Source organism: Mustela nivalis, assembly GCF_964662115.1.
Source record: "Mustela nivalis genome assembly, chromosome: 5".
NCBI lineage: Eukaryota > Metazoa > Chordata > Mammalia > Carnivora > Mustelidae > Mustela > Mustela nivalis.
The window spans coordinates 66,941,824-66,964,486 of NC_139024.1; the positions used below are offsets into that span (position 1 = coordinate 66,941,824).

General features: G+C 37.5%; 1 protein-coding gene across 4 annotated transcripts in view; it reads right to left on the minus strand.

Moving 5' to 3' along the window:
• Positions 1–22,663, minus strand: part of EYA4 (EYA transcriptional coactivator and phosphatase 4) — a 271,340-nt gene that overhangs the window by 30,099 nt on the left and 218,578 nt on the right. For all 4 annotated transcript variants that reach the window (XM_082730719.1, XM_082730717.1, XM_082730718.1 and 1 more), the window contains 6 exons: positions 21,429–21,571; positions 21,139–21,282; positions 18,714–18,793; positions 14,987–15,152; positions 5,941–6,077; positions 4,407–4,490 (listed from right to left, as the gene is read on the minus strand). In XM_082730719.1, the coding sequence (XP_082586845.1) occupies positions 4,407–4,490; positions 5,941–6,077; positions 14,987–15,152; positions 18,714–18,793; positions 21,139–21,282; positions 21,429–21,571 (754 nt within the window). The remainder of the gene's footprint in view (positions 1–4,406; positions 4,491–5,940; positions 6,078–14,986; positions 15,153–18,713; positions 18,794–21,138; positions 21,283–21,428; positions 21,572–22,663) is intronic.

Genomic DNA, 22,663 nt, shown 5'->3' on the forward strand with positions numbered 1-22,663 from the left:
CCAAGTGCCTTATGGGAGATACCCTAGTGGATGTGGCCCCCCACTCACCACTCCATTCTTACCCTGAATTATTCTCTCCCTTGTTTACAAGCTTCCTGAGACACTACTCCTTTATATTCCTAGAACACAGGAAGGCTGTTCCTGGTCCAGGGCCCTCCTGTGCCCTCGGCCCAGAACAGTCCTCCATGCTCTCCCCTTCCTCCCACATCAGCACGGCTAGCTCCTTCTGTAATCCAGGTCTCAGTATCAATGTCAACTCCACGCTCAGTCCCCTGTGATGCTCTACAGGATGCACTTTCACTGTCTTCACAGGGGTTACGACTCTCTGCTCTGATTTTGTTTGCTTGTAAGCTCCATGAGAGCAGGAAAAGGGTCTTGCATTAAAAAATAGTTGCTAGATGAATATAGTCTGTCTACAGAGCTCTGTTTCACCATTTTTACTTGTGGTTTGTGGTCAAGTGAAAGCTGCCCGACGCCCTCTTGGCCCCATTGAATGACCTCTGAGCTGCATGTGGTCTCCAGCTTCAAAAGATGGGAACATGACATCCCTTATTTAGCTCTTTCCCAATATGCCAAATAGTAATGTCTTACTGGAGAGAAGACTATGCCAACTTCCTTTTGGACATTAAGAAACTTGTCAAGAATCAAATGACTTTTAGAAAAATGTAAGTAATAATTCAATAAATTGTCATCTTAGTTGTTTTTCATGGATTTCAAGAAGGGTTGTTTTCATTCTGATTAGAAAAAAAAAGGAGCCTAAACACATTTTTTACTTTAATTTCCTTAAACTGCCCCAAGTAAAACATTATTCAATATGGTGAATTCCAACAGGCTTCTCTCCTGTTAGAATCGTATCAAGTACAAGGGATTGTTATGAGACGGGCCAAATGGACCAGCATTCAGCATTCTTGTGACCTTGGTCATGTTTCTCAGCTTCTCATAACCCTGGGTTTCTGCATCCACCGAACTCGGATCACCAGAAGTTACAGCAGAGTAATTAAGAGAATTAAGGGGGATGACGTTTGTGAAAGTTTTTTGAATGTTAATTCATGCCAGCTGTTCTGAAAAGCCCTTTAAACATGGTATCCCTTTCATTCTTATTTACTACAGGTACTATTATTTCCATTTTACAGAAATTGAAGCCCAGAGATGAAGGACTTTGCCCGAGGTCACAGAGCGGCAAACGCTGGCTCAGCGGCTGGGTTTTCAAAGTGAAGTTTTTCTAACTGAAAGCTTCTTGTCCTTAATCATCATCCCTACTGCTTGTGAAAAGCCAAACACCGGCTCCATCTGCCCCCCAGCAGGTGTTCTACAGATGTCAGTTTACCTTCCCCAGACTATCAACAGTGCCCCTGGTTCCCTTCCCGTGCTAGACCGCCATGAGGCAGTGACATCTGTCTGCCACAATCCATTTCACAAGGTTTATCTCTTGATGGAAAAGTATTCCAGTCTTCTGAGAGAAGATCATTCAAATCCTTTCAGCCCACAGAGGACTCCCATAATGGCCTACACAGTTCCTCACTGCCTGTCTTTACTCTTTCTAGGCTAGGTCCCATACTGTGCTCATGGCCCATTGAAGGTCTATGCTGTGTGATGCGCTGTAGCAGAGACGAGACGGGCTCTGGGGTCCGAGTCCAAGGCTCCATGACTCATCTCTGCCATGGACTAGCCTGATGACTCTGCACACATTTTATTCCCTGAGTATGTTTCCTCCGCTAGAGATGGGGAGAAAATCCTGTCTTACAACCGCTGCGACACTTCACGCCTGGCACGCTGCGGGCACTCAGCATCATTAGTTCCCTCCTTCCCCTCACTTTGCCCCACTCTTTTGATAAGCTCTCCTGTTTTAGGCATTGACAATGGCTCTTTTGTATTCCAAAAAAGCTTTCTGACAGTACTTTAAGAGAATGGGACTTGTCCTGAAATGAATGCTGCATGTCCAGGTGGCCATCTGGGGAGGTGACAGGTCCCTTTTGATGATACATCACTGCTGAGGGAAGCATGAGAACTTTGCTATTAAATCACTCTTGGAACCAGTCTGAGTCACTCAAGAAAGCTGACTTGTTATTCAGGTTTTTTATAGTTCACCACCCACGCCCCCTGACTCCTTAACACTTTACTGGTGCCCCTTGTTATCACAAAAGGTCTATGCTCAGTTCTGGGAAGGGTGCAACTTTATGGTATTTTTGCCAAAAAGAAAAAAAAAAATATATATATATATATATATATATATATGTGACAACCATGCTCCTTATTTATCACCTTGCGTTCAAATGATCTTACTATTTCTAACAATTAAAACCACCACAAAAGGATGAAGTTCTGAAGTGAGGAAACACTCCAAAAATCTAAAGGTAATTCCAAAAGATGACTTCCACCACTGATCTGACACAATGGAAACCACATGGATATTTAGGTATAGCCTCTGATGGGGCCTATTTTGAAGGGAACTTCATTTCGATTCATATGTTCAAGTTAGATTATCTTAAATAGTGAAGTAATATGAAACTTAGCTGTATAAAAATACTGCGGTCAGCTCAAGTAGGATTTATTGTGTATTCCTCATCAGCCAAAACTATTCCAGAAGAAATGCTTTAGATTGTTATCTGGGAAGTTTTTAGACTGTATACTCCACCAGTCATTGAATTTTGAATGTGCACCCCAAATTTATGTATGGTTACTTAATTTATATGTTATATGCATATTCTTTATATTATAACAATATGTATGTATTTGTAAAGTAAGTGCATTATGAAACATAAAAAATACAAATTGTAGGACAAAATGTGTGTGTATATGTGTGTATGTGCACAGGTGTGTACACACATTATCTTTTTTCCTTATCTCTGTGGAGCATCTTGTATATCTGCACATATTCATATATCCTACTTTGGAGACTGTGGTCTTAAATGACAATGACTGTGATAAAAGGGCTAAGGCCCATTTTTTCTAAATAGCTGTTTTTTATGCTTTTTTTTTTTTTAAAGATTGTATTTATTTATTTAACAGACAGAGATCACAAGTAGGCAGAACAGCAGGCAGAGAGAGAGGGGGGAAGCAGGCTCCCTGCTAAGCAGAGAGCCTGATATGGGGCTCCATCATAGGACTCTGGGAATCATGACCTGAGCTGAAGGCAGAGGCTTTAACCCACTGAGCCACCCAGGCACCCCAAAATAGCTGTTAAGCAAATCTGTTACCTTCCATATTTGTTTAGTTACGTATATTACTTAAACCAAAAATCAAATACAGGGCATATTCACCAAGAGCACATCCCATGAATATTTCAAGGAGGAAATACTTGAGCGCAACTCATCATTTCTGGTCTAGAAGACAAAACTTAACAAAACTGCTAAACATGGCATGCTGGGCTGTCATGAGACCCTCGTAAATAATGAAACACTATAAAAACACAGGGAAGGCACTTCTATCAGCGTAATATGTAAAGGAGCCAAGTCAGATGTAACTCTGAATACGGTAATTGAAGGCAGACCAAACATATTCTGAGTTGACTCTAGTCAGATTATGAATCCTACAGAGTCAAAGATTCAGGCAAGAATGGCCTAAACACTGTGGACCTGACAACTGCTTTCCCTGACAAGGAGTTTGGCACTTACACACTGTACACCAACACAGTCATAAGAAGCTAGCTAACCACAAAAAAGATGGCAAGAAAGAAAGGAAGAGGAGTCACCAGACCATCGGTCTCTGAATTTGTGTGTGTGCGGAGGTGTTATCCCCACTTGCTGCTCAAATTCTTATTCGAAGTGATATATAAAAAAAAAAATACTTAGTTTCATAAATCCAAAGGATCTCTCAGACAAAAGATTATCTCCTTATTTCAACTGGCATTCAATAGCAACACTTGGTGCAATAAGTGATTTCAAACAATTTCTTAAAATTTCCTTATTAGAGGATAACATATGATTTTATAATGTTGCAAGTCCATTTTGATTTACCAAATAATTTTTTCTAAAGTGATTATATCATAGTAATAATCTTGCTTTTGAGACAGAAAATTCAAAGGCATTCTGAAAAAGAATTCAATGTCGAATTATTTTGGTAAAATTTGCTGGTTCTCATTAAAGAACAATGAGCCACTGAAAATTAATTACAAACAGATCTGACAGTCTACGATAAAAACACTTAAATGTATTTAAATTGCTCTGGATTTTTTAAAAAAGATTTATTTATTTGAGAGAGAGAGAGAGTGCGAGCACATGAGAGTGTGCGCTGGGGGAGGGGCAGCAGGAGAGAGAGAATTTCAGGCAGACTCCCTGCTGAGCGCAGAGCCCAACACAGGGCTCAATCTCTTGATCCTGGGATCATGACTTGAAATTGCTCTGGATTTTTGAACAAAATAAAATTCCAACAAGGTGCCTTGCAGTAAAATGTCTTGATCTTCTTACCTTGCCATACTTCTGGGCATAAGACCCTGTGAGCAGTGAGTGGAAAACAATGATGGTTTCATCCAAGTCCCAGACAAACACACGCTGAAGAAAAATACAAGTATCAAAGAATTATCAAGTTCTAAAGAAACAGAAATTTCTTAGTTGAAAACATCTGACTTTGTCATTGGGCATAATCTCAATACCATTCTATAGAAAACTACTCTAGTCCATTCATTTTTTTCCAAGTTTGCCAGATGTCACTGTGATAAAACCAGAGGGGGAAGAGTGATTAAAAAATAAAGTCATAATAAGCTTAAATATCAGATGTCCTAATTTGAATGTATTCCTCTAAATATTTACTTACAGTTAATACCCCAAAAGACACATCTGAACTTAGGATATAAGTATGCTTAAAAGCTTATTTTAAAATCTCTCACCTCATGGATTCATGAGGTTTTGCAATTTGTGTAAAAATATTTTAAAAAATATTTTTAAAAAATCATTGAGCAATCCCTAGACAGATTTGCAAACTGTAGAACTTTGGGTTAGATTAGGCCTTCAGAGGGGTTTGTTCAGTTTGCACAGTGTTTAGAAAGATTTCAAATTATTGATCAACATTCCAGGATTAGAAGATTTCACATAAACATCAGGGTTCTGAGCACAGCAGGGAAACAGGAAGATATAACAATGCTCACTGACATTCCACGTGGCAGTGATTTGTGGGCCCTCTTCAACTAGGCCAATCCTCCCTGCTCCCCACATTCTGCTGCTGGCTCCCTGACCCTGTTCACTCATTTCTGTCACCTTCTGGGTTCCTGAAGGCGCTGGAATGTGCTACTATCCTTCAGGTAAAAGGAGTGATGTTTTACAAAGAGGCACAATGGCTATCATTTGATTTTATCAAGTCTGGAAACTTGGGTAGGTATTTTTCTTAATTGAAGGATGCGGTTGTGTAAGAAGTAACATAGTATGGTTAAGATAGTTTCCCTGATGTTTTAGAATAAAAATCAGCCTGCTTGGCATGAACATATCTCAAAAGAGCTTTCAACCAGAGGAATGGGATGCATAGAAGTTTTTATACAGATAAAAATGTTACCATGTTATCAAATGATCGGAATTTTTCCCATTTTCAGAAGACAACTTTTCTTTTCCATACAGATTAATTTCACCTTTTTTCAAATTTTATTCACCCATATAAACATTCTTCATTACCATAATACTACCAAACAGAGTGTCTCTCAGAAGATTATCCCACTAACAGTGACTTTATTTTGTAAATTTCTGTTTGTGTCAATTAGGACCAAAAGATGCAATTATCTCAGGCCTGGAATTTATAAAGTTCCATCGTTTTTAAGTTTTTAATTTTGCCATTACAATGGATGAAATCTCAAATTTTAGAGTTATGAAGTCCCTACACGATGAGATCCACTCATTTCATGATACTTCCTTCTTTTTTTTTTTAAGGTTGAAACCTTATGGAACCATAATGTATAGAATATCATTCAGTAAAATAAAACATCAGATTCCACTCCTTACGGATAAGTCAGCATACCTCCAGGTCACTGTCAGGAGGGGGGGAGGGATTGTTTTTCCGGCCTCTTCCTCGGGATTTTGACCCAGAACTCCTGCACGTTCTCTCATCAAGATCTTTGATAGGTGTGGAAGGGCTCTGCACGGTATCAAACTCTCCTAGAAACAACATGACGTGTGTCAAGAAAAGCTCTTCATTTTTAGATCAGGTATGAGTCTTTGTTGTGAATTATCTTAACGAATCTTTATACAATAGAAAGCTCCTCCTGACAAAAAAGATTTATCATCCCAAATACACAAAATCCCCATTCAATTAAAAATTTTGCAGGTCACACAAATCCCCCATAGTTTCAATCTACATGATCTATTAAACCTGAATGTGTTTTGTACTCTATGTGTCTTCACCTTCCTTGTCTCTACTGTCCCCTATATATCTATCCAGATTTAGCTCTGTTCCCCTCTTTTTTTTTTTTTTAAAGATTTTATTTATTCATTTGATAGAGAGAGATCACAAGTAGATGGAGAGGCAGGCAGAGAGAGAGAGAGAGAGAGGGAAGCAGGCTCTTTGCTGAGCAGAGAGCCCGATGCAAGACTCGATCCCAGGACCCTGAGATCATGACCTGAGCCGAAGGCAGCGGCTTAACCCACTGAGCCACCCAGGTGCCCTGTTCCCCTCTTTTTAGGTCAGAGCTCAAAGGAGGGGATGTCTTCTTCTGGATCAATCCCATCCCTCACCTATAAACTTGACTCCCAACCTTACCCTCTAAGGGAATTGTGCTCCATTAGTTAAACCCTTTCTTAACTTTCTTCCCACCTCTTGCTTTTTTGTGGGCCACAAACAAGTTTAAATGTCCTTCCCTTGACCTTGCATTTTCACTGAGAAGTTATCTGCTTGCTATCTTCTCTTTTTTAAGGGATACTCCTTAAAAGAGTAGTACATTACATGACAGGGTTGTCCAAAAGAAATATGATGTGAGCCACAAACATAACCACATATATAATTTAAAATTTTCTAGAAGCCACAATAAAAAATGTAAAGAAACATGTAGAATTAATTTTACTTGTATATATTAATTGAGCCAATATAAACACAATATTATCATTTCAGCATGTAACCAACATGAAAATTGTCAACAACATGTTTTCATCTCCTTTACATTCTAAGTCTTTGAACTCCTGTGTGTATTTTATACTGATAGCAGACCTCCAACTGTACTAGCCCCGCTACAGGTGCTCGATGGCCACTCACGGCCAATGACGACAGCAGTGGACAGCCCATGTGTCTCCACTTCTGGACATCTTATTTGTCATGATCGCTTCACCAAAATCCTAATAAAACTACTCTTACTCAGAGTCCTGTTAACCACCTAACCAACAGATGTAATAAACAGACGCAGTCCTTATCCTTATCCTAGATGCCTGAGCTGTGTTTGATCTTCTTAAACACCACATCCTTAGAACCATTATTTGGCTTGTGGTCTCCTAGCTCTGGAAGTTCTCTCACCAGGCCTTCTCTGTCTAGGAGACACGCACTCCTTTTCCTCCTCCCACTCCTTGTATGCTAGTATTTAAGAGTTCCAACCCTCCGTCACAGTCTTCCTTATTCAACACCATCTGGACAATCTAACCCTCTCATGGGTTAATCACCTTCTCTGAGATGACCCATACATAAACCTATACTACCAATGAGGCCGCATCCTACAGAAGATTCAGACTTTGTATCTAACTGACCTCTGCATGTTCCCTAGGTACCTGAATGCCTGACATGTCTACAGCTGGGGGTGGGGTAACTTACAAGGAAAGTGTACTGAGCTGTGGCAAATCTGTAGGAGTGGGTTTGCACAAACCAAAATGACAGTGAGGTCCTCACAAGTAACAAGGGTCAGACGCACTGTAGGACTTGAAGCATTTCACTCAATCTCTCTGAATCACTTTCTTTGTATATTAAAGCACGGGCAAGAACAGCTGCTTTCTGAATTACTGAGGTAAAAATGATTTATGCTTAATTTGATGTGAATTATATATGTAAACATTTCTAGGAGAGTCTGAGGGTAAACTACATTTAAAATTAAATTTAAATTACTAAATTTAATTTAAATATAAAGAAATTTAACGATTATGCTTTGTCATAAAATTAAGGAAAAATAATTATGAGGACAGCCAAGTAGTTATTAATCTAAATAAACAAATCTGAACAGGCTAGACAGTATCTAGGTCATATTTCTTCCGAGATGTTCTAAATGAACAGTCATTTTTACATACCTCACTTGTAATTATTTCCAATGGTTATAACATTTTCTTTGGGAAACACTGTGCATGTCAGGATGGCATCAAAAGAAACCACGTGTCTGTGCTTCAAATATCATTTGCTCTTAAAACATTGTTAGCATTGTTCCTATGATAGGTCTCTGCTAGCGACTGTGTTAGAGAGGTCAGTGTAATAAAGGCTTCATAATTTTCAGTTGAATATTGATTGTCCCATCTTAGAGTAAATCGTGTTTCAGCTTGCACAAGTATTAAATGAGAGCTTTAGGTATTTAAATACATGCCAACTTAAAAAAAAATCACACAAAAATTTTCTATTTTTAGTAATTTTTTTAAACAGAATTTTCATAAGGTTACTATGCCCTCCAAGCCAAATGTTCCCGTTCTGATAAAATGCTGATTCAAATTAAGCCCATTTATTAAGTAAGCTTATAATTTTTTGGATGGCCTTCCTCAAAAACTTGTCTTTCTACTCATGATAGATCAATTTTCAGCTGTTAACTATCATGAGGCACCTTTGCTCTTGCAAAAATGCAAGAGCTGAAAGGTTGAAAACTTGCAAAATTGCAAAGCCATTGTGATCAGTTATGGGTGGCTGATTGTCAGCTGGATCCAGAAAGAAAGAGTTTGGCAGAACAACTCAGCTATTAAATGAGCTGGAGAGCCGGCTGCTGAAGAGCAGGAGGAGGAAGAAGGGAAAAGACTGGTCATAGGCAGTGTCCGCGTTTCAGTAAAAGTAGGATTTTAGATCACTAATTCTTGCCAAGTTCCAGAAGGATCTTAAAAGGGCTCTAAGAATCTGGACAAAAATAGACCCACGTGGGGGGCCTGGGTGGCTCGGTGGGTTAAGCCTCTGCTTTCAGCTCAGGTCATGATCTCAGGGTCCTAGGATCAAGCCCCGCATTGGGCTCTCTACTCAGCAGGGAGCCTGCTTCCCCCCCTCTCTCTGCCTGCCTCTCTGCCTACTTGTGATCTTTCTGTCAAATGAATAAATTAAAAAAAAAAATCTTAAAAAAAAAATGAACCCACGTATTTTGAGGAAAGTAAAGGCCTATTCTTTTAAGAAAACGATGAAGAGTAGCTCCACATTCATCCTTAGTATGTGTTACGCGCCGCCTTCTTTCTTAAAAAAATGTACTGAAATATGTGTTTGGCTCCATTCATTCATTCTGAGTCTCCTCATGTCTGTGAGATTCTTGCATTTTGTAACCTGGAGCAGTTTCTTGCTTTTTCCTTCATGTGGCTAGAACTTCCTTACATATGTATACTATGCTTTATTTGACTTTTGTGAATGAACATTAGGTTATTTACAGTTTTAGGCAATTACAAATAAAGCTGCTATAAACATGCTTGTTCAGCTCTTGTGGACATAAACTCCTATTCTACCAGGGTAGATTTTTAGCGGTGGGACTGTTGGATCAGAGGAAGATGTATATTCATCTTCAATAGACACTGACCACCTTTTCCTAGTGTGGTTGTATTAATTCACTCTCTGACTAGCAATGAGATTTCTAGTTGCTCTGCATCCTTGCCAATAGTTGGCTTTGCTAGCCTTTTATGAGCTATTGTGGGGCTATGTTGGTCCCACTGTAGTTTTAATTAGCATCTTCTTGTTGAATAATGATGTAAAACACTTTCTTTCTTTCTTTCTTTTTTTTTTTTTTGCCCATTTGGTATCTTTATGACATAACTGTTTAAATCTTTTGCCCATGAAAAAAAGAAATGGTCTGGTCCCTAGGTGGCTCAGTTGGTTAAGCTTCTGCCTCCACCTCAGGTAAAATCCCAGGATTCTGGGGTAAAAGTCCTGCATCGGACTCTTTGCTTTTCTCCTTACTTCTTCCTCTACCCCTCCTCCCACTGGTTCTCTCAATCCCTCTCTCTCTCTCTCTCCTCCCAAAAAAAAAAAAAAAAAAAAAAATTGTTATCTTTTTCTTATTGGTTGGTCAGAGCTCTTTATTGTAAAACATTCTTTACATATATATGTCTGACTTAAACTTTAACCCAGTGAATTTGGTCCTTCATTATCCTCTTTTAATAATGGGAGAACCAGAGGCACATGAGATTTTAAATTAACTTACCAAGATGAAATAGCTTGTATGCAGAATGCTGGTATGATTGCAAAATTCCTGCTTTAACTACTAGGTTATCCTTTCTCTCCCAAACAGCGACAGATCCTCCAGGTTTCCAGGTTACAAAGAGGTCAAACTTAAATCTGTTTCTACCCATCAAAAGAGTCTACAGACCTCTTATAATTTTGTGAGGGCCAATGAATTCTCAAAAGATCTCCACAGCACAAGAGTAGGTCCTGATGAGTGCACGCGTGGCATCTGGGTCCCTAGAGCATCCACCCAGGGGAACAGCTCTGACCTCTGTATCTTTGGATGGTGCTATATTTTCTTCTGATAAACGGCAAAACCAGGAACTTAAACTCAGTTGGTCATTAAATATTTGTTGACTTTTTTTTTTTTTTTAAGAGAAAGCTGTTAATTCCAGTGTCTCTGCCAAATTTCACTAGGGTACATTAATGCTGCAGGTAGGAGGAAAGTAAATTGGCAGAGAAGTTAAATGTGGTCAGTCCTTTCTATCTAAATCCCCTTATTAGCTTCACTTAAATGAAGGAGCACTTTGCCTGCCTTCCTGTCCTTGTGTGAAATGCCATGAAGCTACGGAAATTCTACTGAGTTCTGCCGAAGAAACTGGTTTCTTTTCAAAGAGTGAAGTGATCTTATTATATCCTTTACATTTCTGAAATATCTGTAAAGTTTAATTAGGTAATGTATTGTAATGCTTGCCAAGGTCTCAGAATAGAGGATGATACTGTTACAAATTACTGATTATTTTTCATTTTTCAAGATGTTTAAAATACTGAAAGAGCGGGAGCTACAAAAATTTGTAATGTTCATCAAACTTTTTCAATGCAAATCAAAAATATAGTATGCCTGAGATAATCTTTGTTAAAGGCAAAAAGAGATCTTTATAAAGGTAATATAAACTCAAATATCTGTTCTTAATCAGTATGCTAATGTTTCTTTAAATATATTGTCAAACTGCCTAATAAGGTAAAGTCAAGAACTGAATGCTATTTGCAATTTCCAAATAACATCAGTCATTACCAATTGCCCTAGGCTTTTCTTGGGCCAACATTATACGTGATTGAATAATTCTCCTTTAATTAGTACAGTAATGAATAAGTATACCTTCTAAGCTTTGGTTATTTAGATGCAACTTAATTTCCAAGTCTAAGTCAGAAGAACCAGCAGCTGTCTCTTATAGAACATAAAGTATGTTTCTATTTTAAAAATGAGAGCTATGAACAGTTAAGGATTTATGAAGAACTATGAATTTAATTGTTAGGTTTCTGTGTTCAGTACAAAAGGCAGAGCTGGTCAATGGGAAGTACTTTTCATACCCTTGAATTAAGTACCTCAAAATTCATCAATAACAAAGAAAAATTCCACAGTTATAAACTGGTTGGTTTAGATACATGCCAGATCTAGAAAAACAAAATCAAACTTAAAACTACCTTGCCTGAAGCGCTGGGGTCACAGAATTCCCTAAAAATCCAGATATGTTACTGTTATAATATATAACAGTTACAAGTAATATATAAAATATATAACAGTTACAAGTAAAAATGATTTCTTCTTTAAAATTCAACATAAAGTCTGATAAGACCTGAAAATTTTATAAAACTCTACTTGTTGGCATTAGGAATCAATGGAAAGCTAAAGAAATTGCATTCTAATAGGACTATGAGGATGTTACACATGGATGTGTCACATTCAAAGTCATACATTCAGAATACCTACGTGCCTGGATTTAGTATTTTTAATGTAAACAAAATAGCTATTCTGAATATTTATTATTCTTTATTTAATGGAAAGTACCCATCTCCGTCTTTCCTGCAGAGAAACTTTTGTGATCACACTGAAATTAGAGCAAAATACACAACAGCAAATTCCAAGTGTTATCCAAAGGGTATTATATTTGAAAACCAAGTGGTTTTCACTCATGGTAGTTCTACTCTAGTGCACTCAAATACTATCTGCTGCTCCTGGTCCTGTTACTCAGTCTCCAGAACCTTGGTGATCAAATACTTGTGTGATTTTGTTTTTAATACAGTCATCCTACCCTGTTTCCCTTTGCATTTACTACGGAGAAAAATCTTTCACAGTGTGATAAGACATCCCCTTATCTAAAGTATCTCTAGTATCCATTAAGCAAGTATTCTAAAATCATATTTTCTTCTTTCGTCTTTCTTTCTCACCTTCTTTCTCTCTTTCTCTCTCTCTCTTTCCCTTCCTTCCTTTCCCTCCCATCCTTGCCTCCTTCTAGATTCATGCACAGGGTCACACACATGCATGTGCATGTTGTGGGGAGTGGCAGCAGGAGAGGGAGAAAATCTACAGCAGACTTCCTGCTGAGCTAGGAGACCAATATGGGGCTTGATCCCATGACCCTGAGATCATAATTTGAGCCAAAACCAAGAGCCGGACCCTTAATCAACTGAGCCACCTAGGCACCCCATACATTCTTTCACTTAAGATAATATTTTTGATGAAATGTAACTACTGGCTCAAAGAGGATCAGGACAGATTTAGCACATGTGATTTAAGCTGAAATGAGGTTAAGGCAAGTGAGGTACAAAGGGTATGAAATTTAAGGGCCTTGAGAATGAATGCCTCCCTCAATTTTGTACCCTGTCCGTCCCTGGCCTTACTTAGTCCCAGCCCTGCATACGATACAACCACTCAGAGAGGATGGGGCTAGACGAAAAGACTAAACAGGAGCCTTAAGGGGACAAGGACCGGAAACTCAAGAGGGCTGTGTGGTCATAGAAGGGAGGCTCTAAAGGGAAGATAAGGAGAAAGAAACTGAAATGTAGGACCACCAAAGACAAAGTCTAGTAGAATACTAGACAGTTTTTCCTTGGAGCCACAATTAGAAACCATATTCTGAAGAGGGGACCAAAAAGAAATACCATTATTTCATCAATTCATGATCTGAGCATATTTTGGCTATTACTTGAAGTGTTAGCTTCATTTTAATTCTTTAGGTTCAAATTAGTTTCTTGCTAACATTCTTGTATTATCTAGCATTTTCCCTTTCCAACACTCATACAGTTTTAATCATTTGCTTGAGATTTGTCTTGTTTGTCAAATGGAAGCTAAAGGTATGCAGAGATCTCATTCACTACTGGAATATTGACAGTACCTGCGACCTATTAGGTACTCATAAATAATTGTTAAATGGCCTAAATCTTCTTGGAATCACCAGTCCACTTAGAATTTATAGTGTTGTTACCATGTTTCTTCATCTTCTTGTCCTTCCAAATGGACAAAAAAAGATAAGTTTGGATCTTGCAAATAACTGAAGTCAGAAAAAAAGAGCTTGAACATACTAATGGTGACTAAGAAAATTCTTAACTTCATTTTTCTTATTGAACCTTGGTAATACTTTATATATTCTAGATGCAAGCCCTTTATCAGATATATGTTTTCCTACTATTTCCTCCAAGTCTGTGGCTTGTGTTTTTATTCTTGTGACAGTGTCCTTCAAGGAACAGAAGTTCTTGATTTTACGAAGGCTTATTTCCTTTCTTTTAGAGATTGTGTTTTTTAATGTCATACTATGAAATCTTTATGTAACCACAGCTGCAAAAATTTCCACCATGTTTTCTTCTAGAAGGTTTATAGTTTTAGTTTTTATTCATATGGTATATGGTGTGAGTTACAAGTCAAGATTCTGTCTCAGGATTTGTTTTTTGTTTGTGCTATTATTGTTGTTATTTTTGCATATGGGTGTCTAATTGTTCCAGTACCATTAAAAAAACAAACAAACAAAAATTCCTTTATTCTCCAATGATTTCACACCTTTGTCAAAGTTCCATTTTTGAGTGTATGCTTACAGGTCTATTTCTGGACTTTCTATTCTACTCCATTGTTCTATGTATCTATCCTTTTGTCAATACCACACATTTTTGATAACTGTACTTCATAATAACTCTTGAAATCAGGCAATGTCAGTCACCAAACTTTGTTCTTATTTTTCAAAATTATTTCAGCTAATCTAGTTCCTTTGACTCTCCTTTTAATTTTAGAATCATCTTGATGCTTCTCTAAAAAGTCCCACTGGAATTTTGAATAAGATTACAATGAATTTTTATTAAATTTGCCTGTAGCTTGAAATCCTTCAGCTGTGTCAGCAAATTCAAGTCCAGTGGCACTGCAGATAAGCTTCTGACAACGAAGAATACAACAGATCTTAAGTAAGTGCTAATCAGAGAAAGATATTAAACTACCTACCAATGATCCTACACATCCTAGGAATGTAGGAAATGTTCACTGCCCGGAGTTCCTGAGGATTCACAAAGATGAAAGAGCTACACAGGCTCTCAAGCTTAAAGGAAATACTATCAGTTATACCCAAAGAAAATAATATTACTACAGCCTTTCCATATTGTCATGATCTTTACAAAAGAAAGGATTAGTCAGGCAAAAGTTCCACTGACCTTTTTATACCCATATGCATGCATATACACACACACACATTATATATATATTATATATATAATATATATATATAAAATCACTTGAAATTAAAATCTCTTAACCATCCACATCTAAAAGAAGGGTTTTTTGAAATGCTGGAAGAAAAGCCTTATCTTACATGGCGATATTGGCCCAGATGAAATATCAGCATCATTAGATGAGAACTTTGAGCCTGGTCTCCAAAATGACTTTTCCCCCATGTAGTAGACCCAGCAAAACATCAAAGTATTTCATCTGGATGAAGATCTGTACCTGGTTGGCTGGTCAGTCCTGGGAGAGATTCCTGCAACTGATAAGTTGAAGTGGACGACGATGTGCCATCAGCCGTGTTATTTGATGTCATATATGCCCCGTACGTGGAGGCTGAGTAATACTGTGCATACTGGTTTTGGCCAAAGGCTGTGTAGGATGGGTAATCCTGAAAGAAGAATTGAGACTTATGTGTTCTTGAAAAAGGAATTACTTCTGGTCCAAAGAAATCACTATGGTAACTGAAAGGTTAGTATTTGGTTCCATTTGTTTTAGAGTCCTCAGTTTTGAGGTGATTCTAGTGAGTTCACACAATTATGAACTACCCTGCTGGCTTCACCAATCAGGTCTAGCACATAACTCTCCAACTGCCTAAAGGCTGCACATGCCTCACGTAACCACAATTACTTATCTGGGGATGTACGTCCTAAGGTCTTAGGTGAGAGAGTAAATAAAAGAAAATAGAATACTAGAGTTTTTTACCCACACTTTCATAGGCTATGTGTCATCTAAGGTCTTGACTTAAAGTGCCTAGTGAGGTTTTTAAATATTGAGTTTGCCTCATTTGCTAGAGAAAGAAGAAAGCATTGAGTCAACTCCTCTGTCCTGCCTTTTATTAAAAAATTCTAAGAACCTTAAAGTAATCTAAGTAATCCTTCAAAATCCTCTACATATTAAGATAACAAATAAGAATTTGTTGTAATAATTTGTGTTTAATGTATCTAGCATGTTTTAGCCCAAACTGTTATCAGTGATGATAAAACTTGGTCAGGATTATGATTCCCCGATACATGTTCCTAAGGGAACAAAGATACACATTTGATGTGGTTTTCAAAAAAGGAAAATTTTTATGTAAGTAAATATCTGTATAAGCAAATATGTGTATTATCAGAAAGGATTAGGTAGAGATGACCCTTGACTAACATGGGTTTGATTGCATGGGTCCACTTATATGCAGATTTTTTCAATAAATATAGAATATAGTACGGTAATGTATTTTCTCTTCCTTATGATTTTCTTAATAACATTTTTTTCTAGCTAACTTTATTGTAAGAATACAATATATAACACCTATAACATATAAAGTCTACGTTAATTGGCTGTTTAAGTCATCAGTAAGGCTCCCTGTCAACAGTGGGCTATTTCAGTTAACTTTTAGAAGAGTCAAATGTTACACATGGCATTTTGACTGCATGGGACAACCCCCATGTTGTCTAGTTCAACTCTAGTATGGCAGGAAATGAAAATTCTGTTTGTCTGCTAATTTCAAGATCTGATATTCCCCATCACTACCTGTAAGCTAAGGAAAACACCTCTCAGCAATACTTGGACAAAGGTCCTAGCAACCTATCTTTGTCAGAGTAAGACACTTACACAGGCAGTGTTCAAAGGTGTTAAGTGGATTCACCCATTTAATCCTCATACCCGCCTATGTGCTATTGTTACCCCACTTTTCACTGACGGGGATGAAGGCACAGTGTGGTGAAGTGATCTGTGTGCTCGAGGTCAGACAGCTAGCAAGTTTCAGGCTGGAACTGGTCCCCAGAGAGGCTGACTCCGACATCTGTGTGCTGAAGCTCTCCCTGAGGCTGCTAATGTCCTTACGGGAAGTTGAAGTGACTTAGAGGAAAGGTCCACACTACTAGCTACTGGTGACTAAAACATCTTTTTGTACTCAAACATAGCTCAGAGATCTTCCTCCCACTACTATCACCCTAGTCCAAGCTACCTTTACTTCTGTTGAAGCCAGTGGACCAGTTTTCCAATTTGTCTCATTTCCAGGTTTAGTTTTCTCCAGAGTGATATTTTCAAAACAGAGACTGTATGACACCATGCTCCTGCTTGGAATCCCCTAATAGCTTCCCACTGGGCTTGTGTAACCCTCACAGAGGGATACACATACAGAGCCCTGCCTATCTTTATAAATATGCTTCCCCCTCTGCCCTCCTGCACAAACTAAACGCTCCCCTTCTTGGAATTCACTGGTGCACCAAGGGTTTCACCTCTCAGAGGTGAACCCTTTCTATGCCCGAAACACCCTGGCCCTCCTTCTTCACCAGTCTTAGGAGAAATCCCAAATGTCGCTTCTACAGACAAGCCTTCCACAAAATCTTCCCTACTCAAAATTAGATGTCTATTAATATTTTTAATAGACTCCGTTCTGACTCTTCGTGCTTTCCAATTCTATATTTATTCATGCATTTACTGGTTTATTGTCTGCTTCTCTTGGCAGTTGGTGATATCCAGGAGGCCAGAACCAGGTCTTATCCACTCCAGTCCTCACTTACATGTCCCCAGCATACAGACCAGGTCCTAAGACATAATAACTACTCAATAAGTGTTAGCTAAACTAATAGACTGGCATTCCAACCATGGTCCAAGATACAGGTTGTGAGTCATATTGGAGCCACTCTATTTAAATGTTTAGATAGTATTAGATCTGTTTTATGCTATAAATCTTTCTTCTACTTTATGAATCTTTTATAAATCCTCCCAAGTAGAACAAAGTGGTCTTTCTTTTATGCTATACACCACTCTGACTAGTGTTTATTTCTACTATTATATTCATTATATCCTACCCTCTATTCATATTATTTTCCTATCTGTTTCGTTAGAATTGCTTCCTTCCAGACAGCAGAAAATAATGACATTATTTTTGAATTTCAATGCCTGGTCAAAAGTCTAATGAATAATAAGAGCTCAATAGATGTTTCCTGTATCAACAAAAAAGTAAGTAAAATGAAGCTACCTGGATTATCAAAAATTCTCAATATTTTTCAATATAAAATAGACATACTAGCTTTGATGTTTAATATTTTAAGAAACCATTTTTTCTAACTAATGCCAAATTACACGATTTAATTCTATGAAAAATGGTATTTTCCCACACTAATAATCACAATTTCTTTTTTGCCTTTTGTTACATTAATAAACATTAAAAGAAGCCCATTAATATAATCCCTTCAATAAATCCAAAGAGTGTACTTGTGCAATAACTTGGATTTTAGAATATATAAAAGTCTAACAACAATGTTAAAGTAAAATAGTGTATTGTCCAGCAAGGAAATCAACTACCCTTCTATCTCAACGACTCTGAACTTGACAGAACTAGGAAATAAGCAAAAAAGATTCTGAAGTGTTAGTATATTCACCCATCGCAAACGTTCATTCTCGCTCCACATACAATTCTTACAAACTAGATTTTAGAACTCACAAAAATACTAAGAAAATATAATTAAGAGGAGGACTAAGGACTACTAGAGGCAAGCACCCTGACAAAAGCAAAAATTACAGCTATCAGGAAAGTAGGAATCAAACATTTATTAAAATGAACCACAGAATTAAAAGAAAAAAAATCCAGGAGGCATTTGGTTTAGTAGCAAATATTCTGTACTATCAATGTCATAACCTACTTATTGGTTGTAGTTCAATTTCTTAATTAATTTTCATAATAACTTGTCAAAAATGAAATTATATTTAGTAAAGAGTTTAAAATAATATGAAAGTACACAATATATTTTGTAGTTCTGTGCCAAATGATTAAAATAAAAATCATGGCTTAAATGTTTAAAGGACATACAGCCAGATCCCAAGAATTGTGGAAAGCTAATTTTTTATCACCTTGAAAAAACCTTTTTCTAGGAGAGTATATGCTTACATGATAACTGAAACTATTCTTCAAAGATCTGAAATAGACACAAAAAGCCTAAATATAAAAAAGCTACTATACCTGTTGTGAACCACTAAAATTTGTTGAATTGGAGACTGAATTATTTGCATAAATAGTAGATGATGGTGCAAAACTAGAACCTAGAAATAAAGAAAAAATTGCACTTAAAAAGTATTTATTTGCAAAATTATAAAAACATTTCACTTTGCAGAATCCAATGAGAGAAGTATATTTTTAATTTTGTTAAGGCAACAAAACATGAAATTTGAAGTTGAGAGATTTATAAGGAAATGAGTGCTTAGTTCTATCCTTCTTGTGACAACAGATAAATTCTTTGCTGTAGATGTCTGTTGGACTAAACAGGAGCACATGGGAACAGTCTTAAGGACAGCAGTTAACCTTTGAAGGTTAAATGCCTAGAAGAGCAGGGTTTTCAAAGAATAAAATGTTATGCAGACAGAGTACTCCTAGGAAGCTACTGGAACTTTCAAATGGTCATACAAGCTGCATATGCACACAGAAACCATTTGAGCTAAACACGTGGATGGGCTTAGCTTAAGAAACATAGAACCAACTTAGAACTGATGCTTGCAGCACCCTGTCTTTTCTTTCCTCCTCTGTCCTTTCCTTGGAGCCAAGAAAGATGTGAAGTGGGAGTCAGACTAAGTATAGTACAGTCACCTAGGGCTTGAGAGCCTTCAAAGATCTGACTACAAAGTTAGAAATTTAATCGGTTTTTAAATTATTTTTTCAATTAAAAACAAGTGAGATATCAATGTAAAGATCATTTTTAAACATATCTTCCATGGAACGGACTTAGGAAGAAGTAAAATGAAAAACTACTGACACAGCTGATTACTTGTTTTATCAATGTGTTTAGAATTGCAATAATATTATATAATTAACACAAACTGATCTGGCCCAGAATATCCAACATGATGTATTGGGGGGGAATCAATGAAAATGTACTCATGGTTGCTTTCATACTCCTAACTGACCATGTGTGGCCCACTGTGACTTGAACATTATGTAACTATATTTCTATATATACTACTATATATCTACAGTTTAGATAAAAAGAGACCTGACCTTTCAGCCAAAAAGGTCTAGGTAATTATTTCACTTTAGTTGATGGACTACAATTTCAACACTGGGTTGATTAAAGAAGTATGATTTAGATAACCCCAAATGTATGACAGAACAGACACAAGGACAGAAAGCTTTTAATGCATTTACTATGTCACTAAAATTCTTTCTGCAACTACTACCTAATGACCAAATGTAGAAGCAAAATTAAATACTCAGATGCAGAGGATTGTTGCGGGGGGGAGTACAAATTATATAAATATTTCTAGTATTAGAAATATTTGTATTTCTAATTATATATTAGAATTATATATTGAATTGATTATATAATGACTATATTGAATATATAGAATTTTATTAGTAATTATATAAATATTTCTAGTAAGAAATAAAGTATTAATAGAGGAGAGGTATTTGAGGAATGAACAGAAAATCCAAAATAGTTAAATGGTAAACAGGACTTAGAAAGGTATTAACTCAATTTTATTTTATTTTTTATTTATTTTTTTTAAAATGTATTTATTTTCAGCATAACAGTATTCATTATTCTTGCACCACACCCAGTGCTCCATGCAATCCATGCCCTCTATAATACCCACCACCTGGTACCCCGTCCTCCCACCCCCCGCCCCTTCAAAACCCTTAGATTGTTTTTCACATGTGATTCTTGATCTAGGGGTTCTGAGTTCAAGCCCCATGTTGGGTGTTATCGATTACTTTTAAAAAATTAAATGTTTTTTTAAAAAACCTTTTTTAAAAAATAGCACTTCAAAGACAGTTGAGAAAGATCTCTGTCGCTCAGTTTGGTTTGCTAGAATTGTTCTGTGGTTGGTAGGATTTGCAAGAGTAGGTGCTTAAAAGAGAGCCACTGTGAAGTTTCTGATGGCTGTGTTAGCTTCAAATTTGTTTTCCTGCCAATAACTGTCTTCTCCTGACTCAGATCTCAGAAACATGCAGAGGATGAAGCTGTTTACTATGAAGCATAATGAAGCATAACTCAATTTTAAATATAATCAAAGCAGCATTACACACTTAAGGAATATGGACAAGAAAACGCACACGAATCTTTGAACCTCACTTAAACAGATGCCTGTGTAAGACTGACATGGCTCGGAGGTTACTCTGCTTGGACTTAGTGTCCTGCCAATTTCATACAACTTCAACTTAAATACTGAAATTTGGTATAGGTCACGTTTCCTGATGTATATTCAATTCTTTCCACCATGTTTTTTTCTGTTTTGTTTTTGTTTTTCCTCTTCTCTAGGTATTTGTCTTTCCAGATGCAAACAGCAGTAACAATTAAAACCATTTTCGTGAAGGCATATCCCTATTCTGAAGCCAAGGAGTCTCATCCAGAGAATTCCTCCTCACGTAACATGCTTCCTGTGCGGTGGCTTACCTGGCATCTGGTAAGAATACGGCGTCTGGCCTGGCTGTGGGGTGGAAAACCCTGGGCTGTAACTGAGGCACCCGCTCTGTAACGGGGATGGGGTCTGTGAAAGTCCACTCTCCGTCTTGATGCCCGGCAACATCACGCCCAGATCTGTTTGGGAAATGCAGAGCGCAGACCCTCGCATTAGTAGAATGACCTTGCTCCTGAATTGTCACTTACGCTAGAATATCTAAGCACTAGGCATCAGGATTACCCGCTCATAAGCAAAGAAGCAGAGAAAAAAAGAAAAGCGATACCGTAAGTGGGCAGGCTGTAGGGCTGTCCTGTCTGTGAGTAGGCTGTGTAGACCGCTGGCTGCTGCATCCCCGAATACTGAGTCTGGCCTGCGTAGGCAGACATCGTTTGAGCTGCTGGTGTAGAAAGAATGTGTGGATAGGGCCTAAATATCAGAAAAATAGCATTACTGTGGCAACAAAGACTGCACATTACTTCAGACAGCTTAGATTCAGCGAAACCTTATCATAGCCAGGAAGTAACCCTCTTCTTCATCCACAATACAATTCTAAGAACAGGGAAAGGACAAGAGTCCAAACGTCCCAGGCTCTGCTACCAGTCAGTATAGCAACTTGGGACAAATGGTTTAAACTCCTTAAAGACTTACATCTCACCTATATCATGAGACATCTGGATCAGAAAGTCTTCTGTTTACAGTACTTGTTGACCTCTGAAATAGTATCTCAATTAATGTGCAGACCAGGGAAGTGGAGTCCAGGTCAGTTAGCATAATCATGAGCTTACCTACAGTTTCTACCTAGAGTCTCCCCTGCTGCTATACCACAGATACACAAGTCATGAAAAGTCTTACCAATTCTCTGCCAAGAACAGGATATTAAAAAAAAAAAAAAAAAAAAGAAAAGAAAGGAAAAAGGTAGGCAGCTGCTTCCTGAAAAGAAATGGAATGCCACCCCTTTTATTGTGCCACATTTTACAGAATGTTCCCGAACAGATATCCAAATCTGTCTGTACTTAAGGGCAGAGACTGTAGCTGCTCCAGAGAATAACATTTAAATGTGTGTGGATCATGACTCCAAAACCTTAACACATCTGGCTGCTTGTAACCAAATTCAGATATATACCTAATATTGTTAAATTTGAAATTTCTACCTCTGCCTTCAGTAAGTTGACTTTGTTTGTTATAAAAACAATGGAGCACATTATTCTAAAATATGTGCCTGAGAACTTGAAATCCCATGAAAATGATGTTATATGGAACAAATTATGAAGGGTTAACATTTGAATAAGATGTAATCTTTTCAGATTTTCCTTAAGCCAGTCAGCATTTTTGAATTTCCATTCAGAAATCAGTGTTTTCTGGCTTGAGCTTGACGCCTTCCTCGAGGTATACAAAAATCCAGAATTAAAGGGACAGTCTGGACAAACAGGAGTCTATCTCTGTTCCTGGATTTGTATAGGGTATTTGTCCGTACGTCTAACCCACCCAACTGCTCTGTGCAAGCATCCATCTATTCAA